The 19,711-nt window shown below is 38.1% G+C and overlaps 2 protein-coding genes across 3 annotated transcripts; one reads left to right on the top strand and one right to left on the bottom strand.

Annotated features, from left to right (window-relative positions):
- Positions 1-1,321: 1,321 nt before the first annotated feature.
- Positions 1,322-6,428, top strand: LOC143859173 (sec-independent protein translocase protein TATC, chloroplastic-like). Its single transcript, XM_077369863.1, has 4 exons — positions 1,322-1,571; positions 4,393-4,506; positions 5,556-5,846; positions 6,092-6,428. The coding sequence occupies exons 2-4, from the start codon at positions 4,468-4,470 to the stop codon at positions 6,275-6,277; spliced, it is 516 nt and encodes a 171-aa protein (XP_077225978.1). The 5' UTR covers positions 1,322-1,571; positions 4,393-4,467; the 3' UTR covers positions 6,278-6,428.
- Positions 6,429-9,285: 2,857 nt separating this feature from the next.
- Positions 9,286-18,186, bottom strand: LOC143859282 (APO protein 3, mitochondrial-like). 2 transcript variants are annotated; one of them, XM_077369988.1, is made up of 5 exons: positions 17,944-18,186; positions 17,783-17,832; positions 13,623-14,040; positions 13,029-13,456; positions 9,286-10,254 (listed from the first exon to the last, which is right to left on the bottom strand). In XM_077369988.1, exons 3-5 carry the CDS (start codon positions 14,006-14,008, stop codon positions 9,845-9,847), a joined length of 1,224 nt encoding a protein of 407 aa, XP_077226103.1. In that variant the 5' UTR covers positions 14,009-14,040; positions 17,783-17,832; positions 17,944-18,186; the 3' UTR covers positions 9,286-9,844. The 2 variants fall into 2 exon arrangements, with proteins under 2 accessions (XP_077226103.1, XP_077226104.1); XM_077369989.1 differs by having other exon boundaries at positions 13,623-13,895.
- Positions 18,187-19,711: the final 1,525 nt, after the last annotated feature.

Here is a 19,711-nt window from a genome sequence, read left to right as displayed (position 1 = left end):
ACTTCGGAACCTTGATTCGGTGCTCCTTAGGAAGGAGCTTCCAGGGAGCACGACCTCCAGAGAGACGAGAACCGCTCTAATGACGATCCTAACCTGCTTTTGTTACTCTATAAGTCCAACCATCACCAAGTTCCTTACATCAAACTCCTCCAACTCTTCAAAGTACATCATTAGAGCAAGCACAAAGGCTTGTGCATCTTTAGAAGGCACGAGGAACGAGAGCACACCAAACCCAACGGGTGGGAGGATGTGAGATTAGGGGTGCAAACTCGGGACAGGTCAGCCCAAACCCAACGGGTTCAACCCGATTTTGGCTCAAGGTTGAGTTGTCATTTCCTCGGTTGCTTAGGGTCGGGGTTGAGGCCTTGCACACTTTGTGCATGAAATTGGTTGTGACTTGTGAGAACACACCTTGCTAGGCCCGGCAGTTCCCCCTGCCCTTGTGGGCATTGGGACCACAGCGAACCCAATGACCATCCTCTAATTTTGTAATGATTTATGTATTACATAATATTTTTTTGGTACTTTTTGTTTGGTGCTAGGTTAACCAGACTCTACACAACCCGATTTGGAAGAAGCTGTTATGTGCCTAGATAGATAATAATAGAAATAACTAAATAAAGATTAGCTTAATATTGACTAGTGTCCAAAGCAATCCTAGCTGCTCAATTTGCCCCAGTGCCCTGATCTACCATCTAATGATTAGATCTTAGAAGATCTAATCCCGTCTAGGCATGTACCAAAAGGAGGCTAGACGGGTTGTCTTGGGTTGGGTTGGGAGATTTAGAGGCAGCTTGGGTTAGGGTTGACCGATGGGTTGGGTTGGGTTGGACTAGGTTTGAGGGAATGCTATACCAGGTTGGCCTCAACCCGATTCAACCCAACTCGAATTGCAACCCTAGGAGGGAGGGAGAGAGAGAGAGATGGTTTATTAGTGTTGTTTTGGGTGAAAGTCGGGTGCTGTTGGAGTTAAATGTGAGGTTAGTGATCGCATGTTAAAGCCACTGCTTTCTCTTTTTTATCCTCCTTTGATCCCATTCGTTAATTAATTATCCAAAGGCAGTCCCAGATCCGTCAAACTAGGCTGGACAGTGGATACAAATCGATCAACTTCTGCACGGAATAATCCAGCTCTATAACGAATCAACGAATCCTAGCCCTCCATTATGTCTTGCAAATTACAACTATCAACATTCAAAAAGAAAAACCCGATGGAGCCCCAGATTCATATACTTTGGTGATGGCCCACCAAGATCAGATCAACGGTCCAGAGCACCACTGGCGCATAATAGAAATTCTCCCAAATTTCACTAAAATACGCGAGGGGTCTCGCCCAAATAAACAGCAGCAAGGACAAGGCAACCTCAACTGCTTTTCCCGTCTCGATTTTTCCAGGAAATTAAATTCTCTGCAAATCAAAAGCAGACCCAGTTTCAGGATTTCTCAGAGCTGGAAAAAGAAGAAGAATGGGTTTGCTTGTTTAGCTCTCGAAGGTGGAAAAGACCAGAAACAGGAGCAGTTGTTGGGTGCTGTTGGTTCTTCTGTTGTTGAAGAAAGACCGGTTATTTCTGGTAATTAAGGTTTGCTGCAAAATCTGAATTTATTCTTATGGTTTGGATTATCTTATTCTTTTTGGAGTTTATGAGATGTATTTTTTTTATGCTTTGGGGTTTTGGAGAAGGTTTCTGCCATTGGGTTGCGATTAAATCTACTCAATTTTCGATTTTTTATGGTTTAATTGATATCTGTCATGGTTTATTGGTTTTCTTTCTTTTCTTTTTTGTTTGTTTTACTCCTCTTCTAAAGCTTCTTTGGTGGGTTTTTCACTTTCTTTCTGTTTCTATTTTTTGGATTGTTTGGGAATTAGTTCATTGTATTACCAAAATTGCTGTCCAGATCTGCTGGTGTTGTATGCTATACGATTTATTCTTTCATCTATTTGCATATTGACTCATTTGAGGCTTCTCAACCCAGTTATAACCTTCAGAACATATTATCATTTGATGGGTTTGAATTCATCTTCTCTAGTTTTATTTTTGTCAGTTGATTTTAATGTGTTGGTCATTTGATATTCAACAGCTTACTATTTGAACTGCTAGTGCTAATCAGCTCAGGTACATCCATAGCAAGCTTGTGTTTGAAATGTAACGAAATTTTATTAAAACCAAGCATCAATATACAAGAGAGGGACAAGGCTTCTCACTAGGTCTACATAACTAAAAAATAACTCACTCCACTCCGCTATGTTGTGGATTTAGGGAATAATACGGCTTAACACTGTTGAGAAACAGAAAAAACAAACAAACGATGTTGGTGAAACCTTTCCCGATGCAGCGAGATGAGGCACGGATTATGTCGCTCTCTTTAAGGTGAATTTGCGCCTTCGGAAACTAATTCCGATGCAGCAGATTACTGGCCGCAATTTCCCCCAGGATACAACAGCCCGACGCACCGTCGATCTCCAAGAACTGCACGATCAAAGAGATTCAAACCACCCGAACACTCCAATCGCCCAACAAAATACATAAAATAGAAAATGGAAGAAAGGAAACTTTGTTTACAGAAAGATAACGAAAACAAGAAGAAACAGTAGTTTTATTTTGTTGCTTATGTTGAAAAAACCAGAGAACTTCCTCTTTTACAAAGCAAAACATATCCGTTCAACACACCCTTTAATAGAGTAAAGACGCCATTTAAGAAAAGAGCCGTTCAAAAGACGTTACAGAGGCCAAAGGTCGCATTTCAACGTTCAGGAACAACTCAATTATTCGTAAAATAACGACGGCGTTATTTACCCAGTTATTCGATGTTCCAGTAAGCTGGCTTACCCAGGTATGCCGGCTTACCTTAATAACGTTGGCGTTCTTTTTGAAGAACGACGAAGGTAAAGGTAATGTTTTACGGACATAAACAAAAATTAAAATATAGGGTAAGGAAAAACCTTGACTCACACGCCGAGCCGCGGCGGGCGGCGGGCGTGTGTAGTATAGCCAAATGCCCACCGGGTCCACTTGGTGGCTTATACGCGTAGGCCCCCTTTCTCCTCTTCTCATTCACAAAGCTAAAGAAGTGAAAAACTATATAAACACATGAAGCTTTTCTCCACTTTCCAATACGGGACTATTCGCTTTTGTGAAGTGAGCAAACTCATTCTCCAAAACCAAAGTGGCTTTTTTTTGTAAACAAAACAACTTTTTAAAATACCAACAAAGACCATTTTTGTATTAAGATACCAACAATTATCCCGAATTGATTGACTCTTAAAGTCAGTGTTTAAAAACGCGGATGAGACGCGGAAAGTGGCCAAGAAAAATCCTTGTCAACTTGGCGTGGACGCGGCCAAGAGCGTGGTTGACACGGTTGACACGGTCATAACTCGTCAAAGAAGTATATTTGACTCTTTAGGGAAGAACGCGGAATGCGGATGTGTTGCAACGCGGAACGCGGCCAAGGCAAAAAGGAGTCGACTCGAGCGAGTTCCTTGTCGAGTCAAGGAGTTTTTAAACTCTGCTTAAAGTGTAATGATTACAGCCACTTCTTCATTTCTCCACTTCTTTGCCAATCTATCCATACACATAGTGAGTTGGACCCATATCCAGTCTGTCTTGTTGTCCCAGAGTTTAATGTGTGGCTAGATAGCCAAACCCTCGTTCATGCAACATGAACCTGCATGATGCAACTAGGCAAGTGGTTCTCTAAAAGCAGGGAATGCCATTAGAATCTGCCAATCTATTGTTCCATACAGACTCATGCTAATATCTCATTTTTAAAGCCCACAGTTTTCCATGCATCTCTTTGTGTCTTCAAATTCAAGCATATTTTATATTTGGATTATCAGTTGACTCAAGATCCAGAGTTATATTAACCATCTGCTTATCTGCTCATTATGACCAAGCCATTATGGTGACCTTAATTGCCTTCAATATATATAATCCCCAAAGGCCCGTGTTCATTTCATTTCTTATGTCTGTGTTGGGGCATGATTATTTATTTTTATTTTTTTCGAACAACATCTAGAAATGATTAACCATCACACTGCTTTACAGAAGTTTCCAAAGCCTGCTAGACACCTATGGATTCCTTTCTCTTAAAGATTAAAACCTTCATGTCTCTGTGTTCTGCAATTACCGCGTGAAATCCCTTGGAATTTGGTTTTCTTTAGTGGCAATATGAAGCCACACAGTAACAATCCTTCCCTTTATCAGAAATCTAGATTTTCATTTCTGTGGCTCATTTATCTCTGTTGACTGCTGATCATTTTCTCTGCTAACAATACTGACTTATGATCTTTTTATCAATTATGTATCTGCATGATATAAGCTTGTTGCAGGAAGAGGGGTTTTTATGTTTCATTTAGTATCTTCTCATTACTTGTGCTATTTGTAATTGTAGGCATGGGAGATGACTCACAAGTAGAAATTCTAGACAGCTCACAAGCAGAAGCTTTGCAGAGTCTTGAACGACAAAATGGAGAAAGCAGCCCCATTTATAATTTTCTTTATCCTGGTAAAGATCTTCTCCCAGATGATAAAGAGATGCATATTCGATCATTTAGATGAACTGCGACAGAATATTTGTGTCAGTTTTGGATGTGGGAGCAGCTATCTTAGGCTGCTTTGCATTTTCTAAAGATTTGGTAGTACGCCCCTGTTAGTTCTCAGGGAGTTTGCTTCCTCCAACTATCTCCTGGAGAGTTTTTCTTTATGACTTTGAAGCTAAAATTACGTGAATGCCTATCGTATATTTATGAAACACTTTTTTCCTTGGTATAGTTACATTTTCCATACTCAGCCTGGTGTGGCTTTAGTTCCATGTCATTCATTTTCATTTGTATGTATGTTTTGACCAATTCGCAGGATTTTTTTTTCTTTTGAATGATGATGAAAACTTTATTAAGAAGGAACAATGAACAGATGTTCGGGATCATAAAAATGCATTTGAGGCAAATGAAAGCATAAAAAAAGGCTCTTCCCTAGCAGCTCCTTTTGCTTGATTATCCACCTCCTTATTGACTTCATGATGAATATGGTAAAAGTTGCATCCCACTGACACAGATATCATTCTCGTCCTCAATTTGATCTTGCATAACTGGATTGGTCACCTAGTTTGACTCGAAACAGCTGCTCTCGTGTAGTTGAGTTACTATTTGGGTAAGAAATATCAAATAATTAACAGAATGTTTTTTTTTCAAATTTTCTTTTCGGGTCGAAATCCAAGTAACTTGCTTTGGAGGGCTTCCAATTTGTTCAATTCAATCTCTAGGAGGTTAGGCATTAATTCCATTAATTCCACCCCATCATTTTTAATTCAAAACAGTGTACATTACTTGTTTCATCATTGAGGACAACACACACGCACACAGACACTCAGACACACCATCTCGGGGAGGTTAGGCATTAATTCCAGGTTCCACCCCATCGTTGTTAATACAAAAGCTGGTCATTGCTTGTTTCATCTTTAATTGAATTTTCAGTAGAACCATAGTATTCCAGTTTTTATTCCCATGGAATATGTATTGCTTTGAATCACAATAGCAATCTTCTGATTTTACGCAGGTATCGGGATACACTGGGATTCTTCTTGGGAGCCCCATCATTCTTTACGAGATAATAGCCTTTATTCTCCCTGGTTTAACAAGGGATGAGAGAAAGTTCCTTGGCCCGATTGTCTTAGGCTCTTCAGTGCTCTTCTACGCCGGTATCTTCTTCTCCTATTCAGTTCTCACTCCGACAGCCTTGAGTTTCTTTGTTAGCTATGCTGAAGGGGCAGTGGAATCATTATGGTCGATCGACCAGTACTTCGAATTTGTGCTAGTGCTTATGTTCAGCACGGGTTTGTCTTTCCAGGTACATAAATTTGTACTGGCATTGCACTCTTTATGCATGAATTTGGTTCTCTATGTCGTTCTTTCTCAAAAAATTTCTAAGTTATCTAAATGGGATTGAAACATGAAGACCAAATCCTGTTGTTTAATAATTGAAATTTATTAAGGTACTACTTAAGAAAGAATGTTTCAAAATATGATTTTTAGGATCATTATGAGCAAAGTGTCATCAGTTCAATCTGTCCTTGTTTTTTTTCTATTTTACAGGTTCCAGTTGTCCAACTTCTGCTGGGACAAGTTGGTTTAGTATCTGGAGACCAGATGCTTTCGATTTGGAGATATGTCGTGGTTGGTGCGGTTGTGGTCGCAGCTGTTCTTACGCCATCAACTGATCCTCTCACCCAGGTTCTGTTGGCAGGGCCACTGTTGGGTCTCTACTTAGGCGGTGCCTAGATGGTAAAGCTAATAGGTCGTTAGCCGAATTGTCCCCTAAATAATTTGTTTTTACATGGCTCATGTAACTCACATATTGTATCATAAATACACATTAATAAGGTAAATACCCCTTCATCTTATTTATAAATTTGTTTCCCTTTTTTATTTCCTTCAATAGTCTCTATCGTCTTCAAAGGAGTATCATTCTCTGGTATCAATTCATACTATCAAATACAGTGTTTATAATCATTGTTTCATGTACTGGAATTTGTCGTAATCAGGTAATCATATCAAACTTTTTTTATGTACTGTAATTTGAAGTAATCAGGTCAGCATATAAAACTTATTTCATGTATAAGCTAAAGTAGTCTCATGGGCGATTTGAATTCATGAGATGGTGGGAATATGATTGTTGGGATTTACTCTAGCTCTCAGCTTGTTTTTTCCATTGTTTTATGTCCACACATTTATCTGTATTGATCAGAAAAGGAGTAGTACCATAATGGCTTGGGGAATTTTTTTCAACACTCTTGATGAAGGAGCTAGGACCATCCGATGAGGGCTGCATCAATGGAAATAGGCTGAGGCTCTTATGCTCGCAAGTCGGCAGCCTCGTCCGGAGGCTGCTGATAGGTGGGGGCTGTCTTAAGCTCTCCCTTGTCTTGCAGGACATCCTTCGGAGACACTGCAACCTATGTTCAAGGTTTTAAATTTCGGTTTCGGCTAAAATTTCGGACATATCCGAAACTGAAATTTTAGCTGCCCGAAATACCCTTTTTTTGGGTCAAAATTTCGACCGAAATTACCAAAAATTCGGTGATTTCGATCGAAACTTTGTGAAAGAATAAAAAATTAATATTTGTAACAAATTTTGCCGAAATTTCGACTGAAATTTTGTACGTTTCGGCAATTTCGGATTTTCGGTTTCGGCCTTGCGATCGAAATTTCATACCATGCCTATGTTATTGTTCAACTGACGGCTGTATAGTTAATGGTGTGAGTTTTCTTTGAGGATAGGGAATGCCCAAAGTGCTCCTGCTAACTCTGTGATCGAAAATTTTGGAACCGAATTTCGAGACCCTACTTAGAATCGAAGGAAAGAAATTTTTAGGCAGGATATCAAAACAGGTTAAAACTGTTGGGAATTTGTGAGAACTTTTTAGTGCATCTGAAATAAAATAATCATGTTCAATTGTTCACACAGACCATTCCAATAACTTTTTGGGGCTGTTTGGGTATAAGGATTTCAGAATCTTGGATTTCCTCAAAATCCTGGAGATGGGAGACAAGAGAAGAATGAGACCATCCGAAGAAAACGACGGCCGGTCTCCTTCTTCTCTCATCCCCAATCTACGATTTTGAGAAAATCCAAGATTCTAAAATCCGCGTCTCCAAACGGGTCCAAGGGCTCCGTTTGGTTGCCAGTAAAAATTTTGTCCTAGGATTAATCTAGTAAAATTTTCGTCCCATCCCATGTTTGGTTGCCTTTTAGCACTAGAATTTTTTTAATCCCACACTTGTAATGATTGCTTATGTGGTGACATGGACTCCTTATCCCCTCTTTTTCTTTCTTAGGGAATGATGTCTCTCTCTCTCTCTCTCTCTCTCTCTCTCTCTCTCTCTCTCTCTCTCTCTCCTCCCTTCCCATATTTGGTAATGACACCCCTAAATTTTGGCAGGAATTTTGGAATTGTGGGAAAAAAAAAAAAACCTAACAAATCCCGTTGACTTCCCTGTTTAGATTAAAAACTCCCTGGGAGAAATTTAACTGGCAACCAAACAGAGCAGCTCCACTCATCATATGGAAATGATTTTTGGGATGCAGCCTATCTACCTTGTGACCCAACAAATGAACGGTTTGGATCATCCAATGAAGGGGCCCGCACTGTACATTTTGAAAATACTGGACTTTGCACCACACGCCATATAAAATCCCCCATTATAATTAGTCTAGATATTTCATAGTTATAAATAGCTTTACATTTCAAAGGAATTTAATAGCTATTCGGACGAGTTGTAAAACTGAGCAACCCACCGAGTTATATATCTGCAACCACAGAAGTATGCAGAATGGCAAAGGATATAAGAACTAGCGGTTTCAAGGATTAAGAATTTACTGAAAGAATGTTCTTTCAGTAATTAGTGGGCCACCACATAGATAGGTCATAGCTAAAAAATACCAGGCCAAAACTGGCATTTGGTAACTACCTCCAAATGGAAGATCATAACAAATTAAGCAGAAAAAGAAAGATTAATTATCCCACATACAAATGGGTGAAAAGACTTGCATATATTTGCTTATTCATGGTATGGCCCACTAGATCAATGGCCCAAAACACTATGATCTGGAGTATCATTGGGTTTTGCATCAAACAAATGTATGTCATCATATCCCATACTTTCTACCTAAAGAAAAGGTTTTCTGGTCGTGAATCCTTTTTCAGTCTCACCTTGTTAGCTTCTTCATATTTTCTTCATGTTCATCCTTTCTCTTGGGTTAAAAAACTACTTATCCACCTAGCACCATTTACTTTGGTAAGAAGGTGGGACCCTTGCTATAATCAGTGTTGATGACCAGGCTCTTTGAACACAAAAAAATGACCTGGAGACTTGACCCAGATTTTGGGTCGAGTTTCAAATCCACGGTGCTTCAAAACATGGATTCGGACAAGAACTCGGAAACGATAAGGAGTCAACTTGGGCGAGGGTCAGTTTTTCATTAACTCAGGCGAGTCGGAATTTTGATTGACTTGGTAGGGCAAAACACCGACTCAGAAGACAGCTCAGCCAAGATAAAAGAGAACGGGGCAAGTCATTGTACCTGGTCCACAGCTTGCTGAACTTAGATGGGTCCCACTCTGATCTCCACTATAAGTAGCAAATGAGTGCCAAGATCATCCAAACACCCATCTATGGTCAAATACATGATGTGCTTTAGTACTGTACACCATCTTTCATTGAGAATCATTCCTAGTAGGGATTTAGGAATTCCCATTGAGTTGTATGGGCCAGTAGAGTCTAAAATCAAGTAAAAGTATCAGCTCCCTCCCCCTCTCCCAACTCTTTTTTTTTTTTGATAGGTAACGAGATTGCATTAAATCAAAAATAGTACAAAGGGCCAAGATGTCCGACAACAATGAAAATGCAAGAGCCCCATCCGAAACAAGTAACAGGGCTGGAAAAAAAAACAGAGGAAGAAGCTACAAAATAGTAGGGGTGTCAACAACCAAAGAATCACGATCCACCTCACCCTTGGCAAGAACATCAGCAAGATCATTGCCCGATCGCCGCGTATGCTTCATCACAAGACGAACAGAAGCAACCAGGTCCCTTATTTCATCAATCTTGAAAGCAAGGCGCCACGGGCCATAAGCCTTATTGCTAGCCCACACAATAGCATTGGAAGAGTCCCCTCTTCCAATTCTCTCCGCCAAATTCCCAAGAACTGTTTTCATCCACCTTCACCATCTCACCAGTGCAAGATCTCCTCTTTCACCCTTGTAGGCAACACTGAAAGAATCTACCAATTCAGAGTCAATAATCCTTTGTTTATCAAAATGACCCTGTCCTAGAATCTACAAGGCTTCACACAACCCACTTCTCTTCATCCAATTCGGGCACTGCAATGTCTTCCCTCATTAGACCTGCATAATCCTCACCCACATTTGCACCGGCCTGCGAGAAGAGATCCACTGCTGCAGGCAACTTCCCATAATACCTCTTCAACCGATCCACAAGTGGTTTACTGTCCCAAGGTTCCTTAACGTGCCATACATACACCTGAGGGATCAAATCGTCAATAGTCGCGTCCTGCCATGCGTGCTGTCCGTCCCTTAATTGGTGCTTGTATGCTTGGCATATCCTCGCCCTGTGGCCCTTGGGCCCCACTTGGACCTCTGGACAGAATCCACACGTTTTGACTGCGTATTTCTGCATGAGTTTTAAGGTCCCTGACTGCATTGTCTTCCATGCCTTCATGCCGCGCACAGCCAAATCTGCAAGTGTGCAATAATATGCAATGAAAAAGTTTGCAAACTTATTTATATTAAGGATCAGATGCTTAGAAATTTACCAAGGAGGATGATCTGGTCCAAACCCTTTACCAAGAAAGAACAGCAGGCGTGAGGCACAAACAAAATGGTCACCAGTTTGCCAAATTAAGAGAGAAATACCCTAAATTGGATATTAATTTGCTTAATCAGTTCGCAATTTGTGTGTGGTTAGAAAAAGTTTTATAAGCTACAGTTTAATTCAATGAGAACAGTAGAACTCTCAGATATTGGGCATCTGGTTAAAACACCTTTCCCATTGTTGTTGAAACAGCCATGATTGAAGAACACTCATTCATATTGATTATTAGAAATCCATACGGAAAGTTCCAACACAAAAATGGGTCTTTTTAAGAAAAATACAGCCAGTGAACTAAAATCACTGCTATAAGACAGAATTAAGAAAGACCATCTGAAAGGCTAAATTGCACATAAGCAAACACCTGATTAATAGGAGGAACCTTATTTTTTTCTTCAAACAACTACTAAATGAGAAGGAAGTTTGTCCTACTACCAAGAGTCTAAGCAACCCAAACAACCAAATAAAAAATAGATCCAACCAGCACGAATCTAGCCCATCAAAGTTCCCACTGCCCATTCCTCCTCTCTCTTGGCCCATTCTATCAATCCACCTATCTAGCTTAGTTTTAATCAAAGGCTATACTCTTGATTTTATCAAGAGAGGGATGCATGAATGTTGAAACCACATGCTGCACCAAAAAGTCATCACATCGTTTAAAAGCTCTTCTGCATTCTCTTAAAGAGAGACTTTCATGATTGAAAACTCCTCCAATATTTCAACTTAATCCAAACATCGCATGCAATATTTTACCATGGGGAGAAATCTTAATGCTAATCTTTGATGTTATCGTATTGCTTGTTAAAAATATAGGAACACTTCTCTATACACTGAATCTTGTGGCCTGCTAGAACCTAGATACACACTAAAAGTTGGTAAAATTCGCATATGTTCACAAACACATATCCAGGCACCATGATATAGGTTAGAAACATCTCATGAAAACTAAACATAAACAGAAAAGCATGAACAAGTCAAAAGAACATGCCAATAAATTAGTAAAAGGTGCGGAAAGAGATGTCAGATGAGTTGGTTATACTCCCGACGGATCGGGCAGTGGAGATGAGGGGGAATTAAGGGATTGAATTCAAAGTGCCCAAACTCTCTGCATGTGTACTTCTTTCTGAAATTTAATCAGGCTGCAGGCAACCGAGCCACTGTGCAGCAGAGGGTGGAGCCCTAGGAGATTCAGAGTTGCTCCACATAAGGGAAATGGGTATACCAAAGAAAAAGAAGTATACTAGGACTGTTGGTTTGGGATTTTTTTTTTTTTTGAATGATTTGGTTTGGGAGTGTTTGTACACAAGGGACTAAGTAACTGATGTTACACAAGTGGGATGACTCATCCCAATGATGTAATCTGCTTATAGTTTGTTAATAAAATCATTACTTTTCAGAAAAGAAAAGGATGAATGAAATTCGAGATTACATGAATAAATCAAAGAATGAATGAAGTTCGAGATTACCCCTTGGTTACTCAAAACAAAAAGGATGCAGGAGTCAATTGAGAAGAAAATAGGCTATTTTTATGACCCAAGGTAATCTATTAACATTGCCTGAATCCAAGGAGGGAGTGGTACGAGCAGGAAAGATTGATTTGGCATAGGTAAGTCAAATAAAATACATTGGCATCTCTAGAGAAATAGTGGTAAGTATTAAGCACGTCCTATAGTTATATTTGCATACACCAGAAAAAAAGGGGAAAGATTGAAATATCTGTTAGAACAGCAGCATTTGTCCTCCTGAAAATCCAATAGGAAAAAGTTCCATTAGGATTCACTTCAATGGTGCAACCTTCTCGGTTCTCAATGAATTCGAAAAATATCCGATAACTTCTCCCACAAATTGTCCTTCAACATCTGAAGATTCTGAAGTCTGAACCCATATACCTTAGCAGTCAGAATTTTAATTTCTCTTTACATGGTTTAGGGACACATCCAGAAACCTTTGTATTCTTATTACCTTCCTAATCGATGACCATTAGGTTTTCATCCAATGTTCCAAAGCACAATGATCAAACTCTGAACCCATTGGAGTTGACCCAGCTTGCCCTAAAAGTGAGTACTAAAAATTCTTATTATTTGATGACAAAAGTGTCAATCTTTTTGTAAAACAGGCAAGTTCTTCATTCAAAGTAGCAAATAATAACATGCCAGAAAAAAAAAACAGTCTTCTAAGCGTTTTTAATACTGTTGGAGGCTTATTTGAAGATGGTGAAAAGTTTCCCGAGTTTTACTGAGTGGTATAATATCAAATAAATCTCTCATAAGTTTCTTTAGGGATGATTTTGGGTTGTACTTCTCCATTTCAGACTTAATACACTCCATATTCAGTTATGTATGGCCAAAAGATTTCCAGTTCTGTCAGTTGCAAGCTTTTTTTTAAAAGTTCCAGTCATTTAACAAATAAATGGAGTTCTCATCACTTTTTTTCTGCCACAGTCCATATATTTTCAAAATTAGGATTTTGGATCTAAAATCCATCGTCATTCATGTGTGATCAGAGGCCTTATATTCATGAAAAGATCAAGAAGTGGAAACGCAAAAGGCCACATCTTCCAACTAAGAACGCTAGAGGTCAGCTATTTTCTTAAAACAACTATTAAAATAAAAAGGAGGAATAATTAACTTATGAGACAAACCTTGCAGATCATCAGAGGCAGAGGACTGAGAGTTGTCATCCCTTGGACTCGTGCTCCTCTCCCAAAACCCAAATGGTTGTATATCCTTTCCACATGTATCGTCCCGTGGATACCTCCGTTCGAAATCTATCATCTTCCCAGCAATGTTGTATACAGGAAAGGCCCTTCTCCTTGTTGGATACTCAGGAATGTCCACACCCGCTTGAATGCAAAGTTCTACAATTCCCGGGATGCGGTCAACCTGAAGTCGCTCTTCATGTGAAACTGCTCTTCCCAATCTGTCATATAGATGAAAGGATTCCACGAGAGGGAGAACATGTTCAACACCACCTTTTACCCAGTTGTGCTCTTTGCTAGATGGACTCCCGGCAATGTCGCACGTATGGATTCTATGTGGGAAAGGCCCCACATGAACTTCTCCACACAAGCTATAGGAGAACAAACGAATATCAAATTAGAATCTGAACTGGTAGCAAGAAATCAAGAATAATCAAATTTGATATTTAGAATTGCACTTGGAAATTGAATACCCAGTACATAAAAAAAAGAAACAAAAAGGCCCCACAAAATCAAAATTGTGGACCACAGCTTTACCTGCATGAATGAACAGAGATGCTTTCAACAATCCTCGAAACACAATGAAAAAGCTCGAACCTGGCAGCGTAAACCTCATGTGCAACTGGGACTAGTTTCTTCACTAACAATCCATTTTCAGGGGGGTGCAAAATAATCTCGCGCACTTCCTGCCTCATTTCTCTCTCCAGTCTTGCTCTACGTTTGAGTTCATTTACGCCAGTTACAAATGGCTTTCTTTCCGAGTTTTGAAGCTTTCTCGGTAGCTCTGCATATTTAGGTGCCTCGACCAAACTAGTACAAAATGAGGCTCGATGAGTAGCGATTCTACAAATGAATCTAGTGCAAAAGTTTTGTAAAATTATCTCGCTATGGCTAACGAAGTTTCGAGTTCTTCTTGGTAACATCTTTTTCGATTATGGCCGTTAATCTGATTACTCTGGAAGACATTTGGGTGAAAGATTATTAGAGCTATAATTGAATTTCTATAAGAACCCAAGCATCATTTGAAAGATAAACATCAACTACTCAAACGAATCACCAAAGCTCAAATCCCAAGCTCCTACACAATAATATTTCAGTTATCCAAGATCAAGAACTCTAAAATTTCAAAATCTCAAAAATCTACAAGTAATCAGCTTTTCACTAAAAGAAATGAAATTAAAGAAAAGGAGAGGAAGTAAATTAATCTCAAAACAAAGAAACCCTTAATCTGCAATCGATGTTTAGATTCATAGAAAGAAAAACCCTCAAGGGTGTTTGGATACATGGAAAATTATTTCCTTGAATTTTTTTTTCAAAATATGGAAATAGAATTCAGATCATTCTAATGATAGGAAATCTATGACATAATCACGATATACAAAAAAAAAATAAAAAATCACCATAAACAAGATCTTGAACTCCAACAATAGCAGAAATCCAAAACTAACATCTAAAACTGAGAATTGGTTTATCAAGAACCAAACACCCAATTTTACCAAGAATCAGTTTAGGACTCAAAATCAATTATAAAAATCCAAAATAAACAGGGCCTAAACTTCTAAGCTCCTATCATTCCTCTTTAGTGATTCAAACCATAGCAGAACTATCTTTTCAATAATGGATTTAAGGCCACAACTTTGATGCTTTTAGCATACGGACAATAAGAGCAGGGACATGGAATCCATTGGGAACTCAGTGAAAATATCAGGGAGAGATCTCCTTATATAAGAAGATAACAAATGGAAAGAATTCCAAAGTTCAGTAAGGGATCTCATATAAATATATATATATATATATATATGAGAAAAGTGTAGCTACACATACGTGTAGCTAACTTAGCTACACCGACGGCTTAAAATACAGTGGGCCCCACATTGTTTGGGTGCTGCAAACCATTCATTTGATGGGCCCTCACATAGATAGGGTGTGCCCAAAAAATCAGCTCTATAGGATCATCCCAACCCTACGATTTGTGGAGGCAAAAATGGACGCGTAAAAACCTTCACAAATCTATCCATTTTTGCCTCCACAGTTTGAAGGGTTGAGATCATCCAATGGAGCTGATTTTTTGGGCACACCCTATCAATGTGAGGTCCTATCAAATGAATGGTTTGGATCACCCAAATAATGTAGACCCACTGTATTTAAGCCGTCGGTGTAGCTAAGTTAGCTACGTATGTGTAGCTTCACTTAACTCTAACTCTCTCTCTCTCTCTCTCTCTATATATATATATATATATATATATAGAGAGAGAGAGAGAGAGATATATATATATCTATATATATATATATATATATATATATATAGAAAACGGTTTCTACACACAAGTGTAGAAAACGGTTGTGTAGAAAACGGTTTCTACACACTACCTTAAAATACAATGGAAGGCATATTGTTTGGGTGATCCAAACCATTCATTTGATTGGCCTTCACATAGATAGGTGTCCACAACAAAGCAGCTCCATAGGATCATTCCAACCCTACGATTTGTGGAGGTAAAATGGACGTGTATAAACCTTCACAAATCTGTCCATTTTTTGCCTCCACGGTTCGAAGGGTTTGGAGGATCCTATGAAGCTGATTTTTTAGGCACACACACACACATACACACACACACACACACACACACACACACACACATATATATATATATATATAGGTCTTCAATTACTGCATATTGATGTAATTGAGCTACACTGCCCAACATGATTCTTGAGAATTGGTGAATGAACCAAGTCAATGAATATTGCATTTTAGATTATACTACAAATATCGGTACTCGACTGAGTATTCCATTATAAAACATAAAACATACTCCAATTACCCCAATTTATTCCTAAATGCCTTTTAAGTGCAAGCCAATCTCATCTACTAATTATCTTCCTCAAATTAAGTCCATATTTTCAAATCTGAATTGAAGAGAACAACTTGAATATATAAAGATGGAATTGTACAGAAAAGAAGATAGAAGCAAAGAAAAAGCCAGAACTGAAAGAAAAGTGCTTCTTGATAATAATTCTCTGTTAAAATGAAAAACACAAATAAGAACTCACAATCCAAAAAAGAAAAAAGAAAAATAGAAACCAAAAACCAACATCAGGGTTTTAAACACAGACAGAACAATGGTTTCTAACACAGTTGAACAGAACCCTTCCTTTTTAGAGGAAAGCCCTCATAAATTAGGGTTTTAAACAGACGAAATAAAAAATAGCTGGAGAATTTGATCAAATTAAGAAACTTTCATCTTCCTCATTCTTGGCGGTCACAACAACCTTTCTTATTGAATTGAAAAATCTAAAAAGTTGAATAAAACAAAACTTTGTAATTAGAAGAAAACTTTCTTGAAATTCATAAAAGGTTGTTGTTCTACTTGTGTATTATATATTATAGGTTTGAGATGGAGTAGTATACCTTGGTCTTGTTTTCTTAGTTCCATGAAATATATGTAATCTCTCCCTTCCTTTTTTCTCTCTTCACTGCACTGCTATGAGTATGGACATAGATTGAGGGCTTGGGTTTGGCTACTTTTTGTCTATGCTGTTTGCATTGCCGGAATTAAGCTCTGGAATCTGTATATGATTCTGATTCCGCCCGATTCTAGCATTTCACATTTGGTTTAAAAAGAGGAATCAAGGGGACGGAATTGACATGCCAGGGCAAAATTAAAGGGGGAAAATGACGGTGTCTGTTTCCCGCCCCAAGAGATGGTATTCTGATTTTGCCCGGAATGGAAATTTTAATATAATTTTTTTGAATTAAAATTTATATTTTAATTTTACTTCTCATTCCATTTAAAATTCCATGTGCCTGCTCTTGTTGTCCGAAATCCGTATGCTAAAAACATCAAAGTTGTGGCCTTAAATCCATTATTGAAAAGATAGTTCTGCTATGGTTCGAATTACTAAAGAGGAATGATAGGAGCTTAGAAGTTTAGGCCATGTTTATTTTTGGATTTTGATAATTGATTTTGAGTCCTAAACTGATTCCTAGTAAAATTGGGAGTTGGGTTCTTGATAAACCAATTCTCAGTTTTAGATGTTAGTTTTGGATTTATCCAAAAGTTATATATCCAAAAGTTATCATTCCATCAGACTCCTCCAATCTCAATACCATCAACTACTCCAAAGTCCAAACCATTCAATCCATGTAAGTAGGAATTATTATCCTACAACATTTAATCTAAACAGACGTCATTTAATCAGGCATATTTAGAAAATGAAATTCCTTCTCAATGGATTGCATCATGGCAGCAATGGATCACATAAATAACCTGACAAGGTGACATGAAGTTTTTGCATATTTGCAAGACTAGATCACATAAATAAAATCAAAATTAAGCAAGAAAAACTCAAAGAAGCCTGAATTTCACTCAAAAAATGGAGAAAGGATTAAAATATCATTGGAAAAAACTTATGAAAAATCCAAACCCACAACATTAACAGAGAAAAATCAACATTCCAGACCTATGTATGAACAAAATATTGCCATGTTCCAAGGGAGAAAAATGGAAGGCCAAATCACATAACAACATTACTGTAATCAGCAGTAGCCAACAATAAAAGGAAAAAAAAAACTACATTCCAAAGTTCTAGATGATTAAGATAAAAGCACATCCCAAGTAGTTACAAATCAAACAGATAAAATTCATCATGAAAGCAAAACAAATCAAAAAATTGCAGCAAGAATGAATCCATACCTGAAACGTTTGCAGCATACGATGCTTCAATTGCCCACAAAAACCAGTAGCTGAGAAGAAAAACCAAGATTTTATTGAGTAGATGAATCTGATGGAGGCTGGAGCTCCCAAAAATCACCAACAAATTAATCAAATGAAGAGGAAAAATAGATAAAAATTACCTGAAATCTAAGATTGGTGTAGTTGACTCCCTTTCTTCCTTCAATTGGAGCCCCGAGCAAACCCTTTTCTCAGAAATGATAAAATTACCGGAGAGGGTTAATTGATAAACAATACAAGAACTTTTAGCGATCACCCAAACCAGAAAGAAGATTTAAAAAAAAAAAAAACGGCAGAGACGAGAGAGAGAGAGAGACGGCAGAGATGACAGAAGAAAATCCTAGCTCTGTTTTTTGTGAGATGAGATGAAGTGAAAAGAACAGAAAACCCCAAGTCTTTTAGCTTTTAGGTTTAATTTATTCACCCCTTTTTATTACTCAGGACACCCCTTTCGTTAACGGTTTTCATCTAACCCATTGTTCGGTTATTCGGTAAACCCAAAAAAAAAAATCGATGGAAACCGAAACCGAACCGATATATTTTTTAACCTAACCGAAATAACTGATCGAATTCGGTTTGGTCGGTTATTTCGGTTTAAACTGATTAATGCACACCCCTAACTATACCACCATGGGAATTGCTAGCGTCCATTGCAAAAGCTGTTGTCTCCATTAACGAGATGGCTGGTCTGACGTGCGACAGACCAGCTGTGAAAACCCTTTTTTACGATGGAGCTTAGCAAATCCCTACTACTATATATAATGGGAAAATTTAGGTCGCCCCCATGATTTTTTAAAACCTCATCTTTACTACCTATACTGTGTGTAATGGAAAAAATTAGGTGGCCACATGAGATGATTTAAAACCTCAGACATGTAAACTTGGTTTAAGTTACTGACTCTATATACAGTGGGAAAACGTGGATGGCCCTTTCAAATGCAAAGTTTCCCTTAATTGTTAGATATCATATAAATAAAATTTTCTCAATGATTATCTATCAATACTCTATACAGATAAATTTTTCAATAGCTATTAAATATCTTATATCTATACAATTTTTAAGTTTGTGCTTCGTTTTTTGATAATGGGACTAACTCACCTTTTCTTTTATTATTTAATTAGTTGTTGAGAGCTTTCTTGGAATTGTTATAGCTTTTGACAAATTGTTAAATAATGAAAGACAAGGCGAGCTAGTCCAATTATCAAGATTGTGGTGCCAATATCAGTAGCTTGTAGCCATTTATATATACGAGACATTTGATAGCTATACAGAAATTTGCGTTTCAGATTAAAATTATGCATAAAACTGAAGCCGATTAAGAGAGCTTCTTGGGAATTGTAATTTGTTTTTGACAACTTATTAAATAAAAAAGACAAGGTGAGTTAGTCCCATTATCAAAACATAGTAGTGCCAATATGAGTAGCCACATGGTTATACGAGACATTTGATAGTTATACAGAAATTTACATTTGACAGGTTAAAACTATGCGATGCTAATTTAGCTATTTAAGAGATATAGAATGGGTATTTGCGTCAAAAAAATCCACACATATATGTTTGCTGCACACATGGCGAAGGTGGATCCTTGAGCTAAGCTTTTATTCCTTCTCCCTGCAGAAATTACACGGATAAGGAAGAAATATGGAAGAAGAAAACAACCCTTCTCTCCAATCTCCTTTACTTCCAAACTCTGAAAAGAGCTCTGAGTTTTGTAGACAGAGTACTCAAAATGGTTTTAGTAGAACTGAGATAGTTGCAGAGGTGAAGAAACAACTTTGGTTGGCTGGGCCTCTCATATCAGTTAGTCTTTTGCAGAACTGCCTACAAATTATATCACTTATGTTTGTTGGTCATCTTGGAGAGCTTGCTCTCTCTAGTGCTTCAATGGC

The sequence above is a fragment of the Tasmannia lanceolata genome, unplaced genomic scaffold (genome assembly GCF_043159265.1).
Source record: "Tasmannia lanceolata isolate RefF3 unplaced genomic scaffold, GAP_Taslan_0.1 ptg000029l, whole genome shotgun sequence".
Taxonomy (NCBI): Eukaryota; Viridiplantae; Streptophyta; class Magnoliopsida; order Canellales; family Winteraceae; genus Tasmannia; species Tasmannia lanceolata.
Note: the sequence above shows the minus strand (reverse complement) of the source record. Positions and strands in the feature narration are given on the sequence as shown.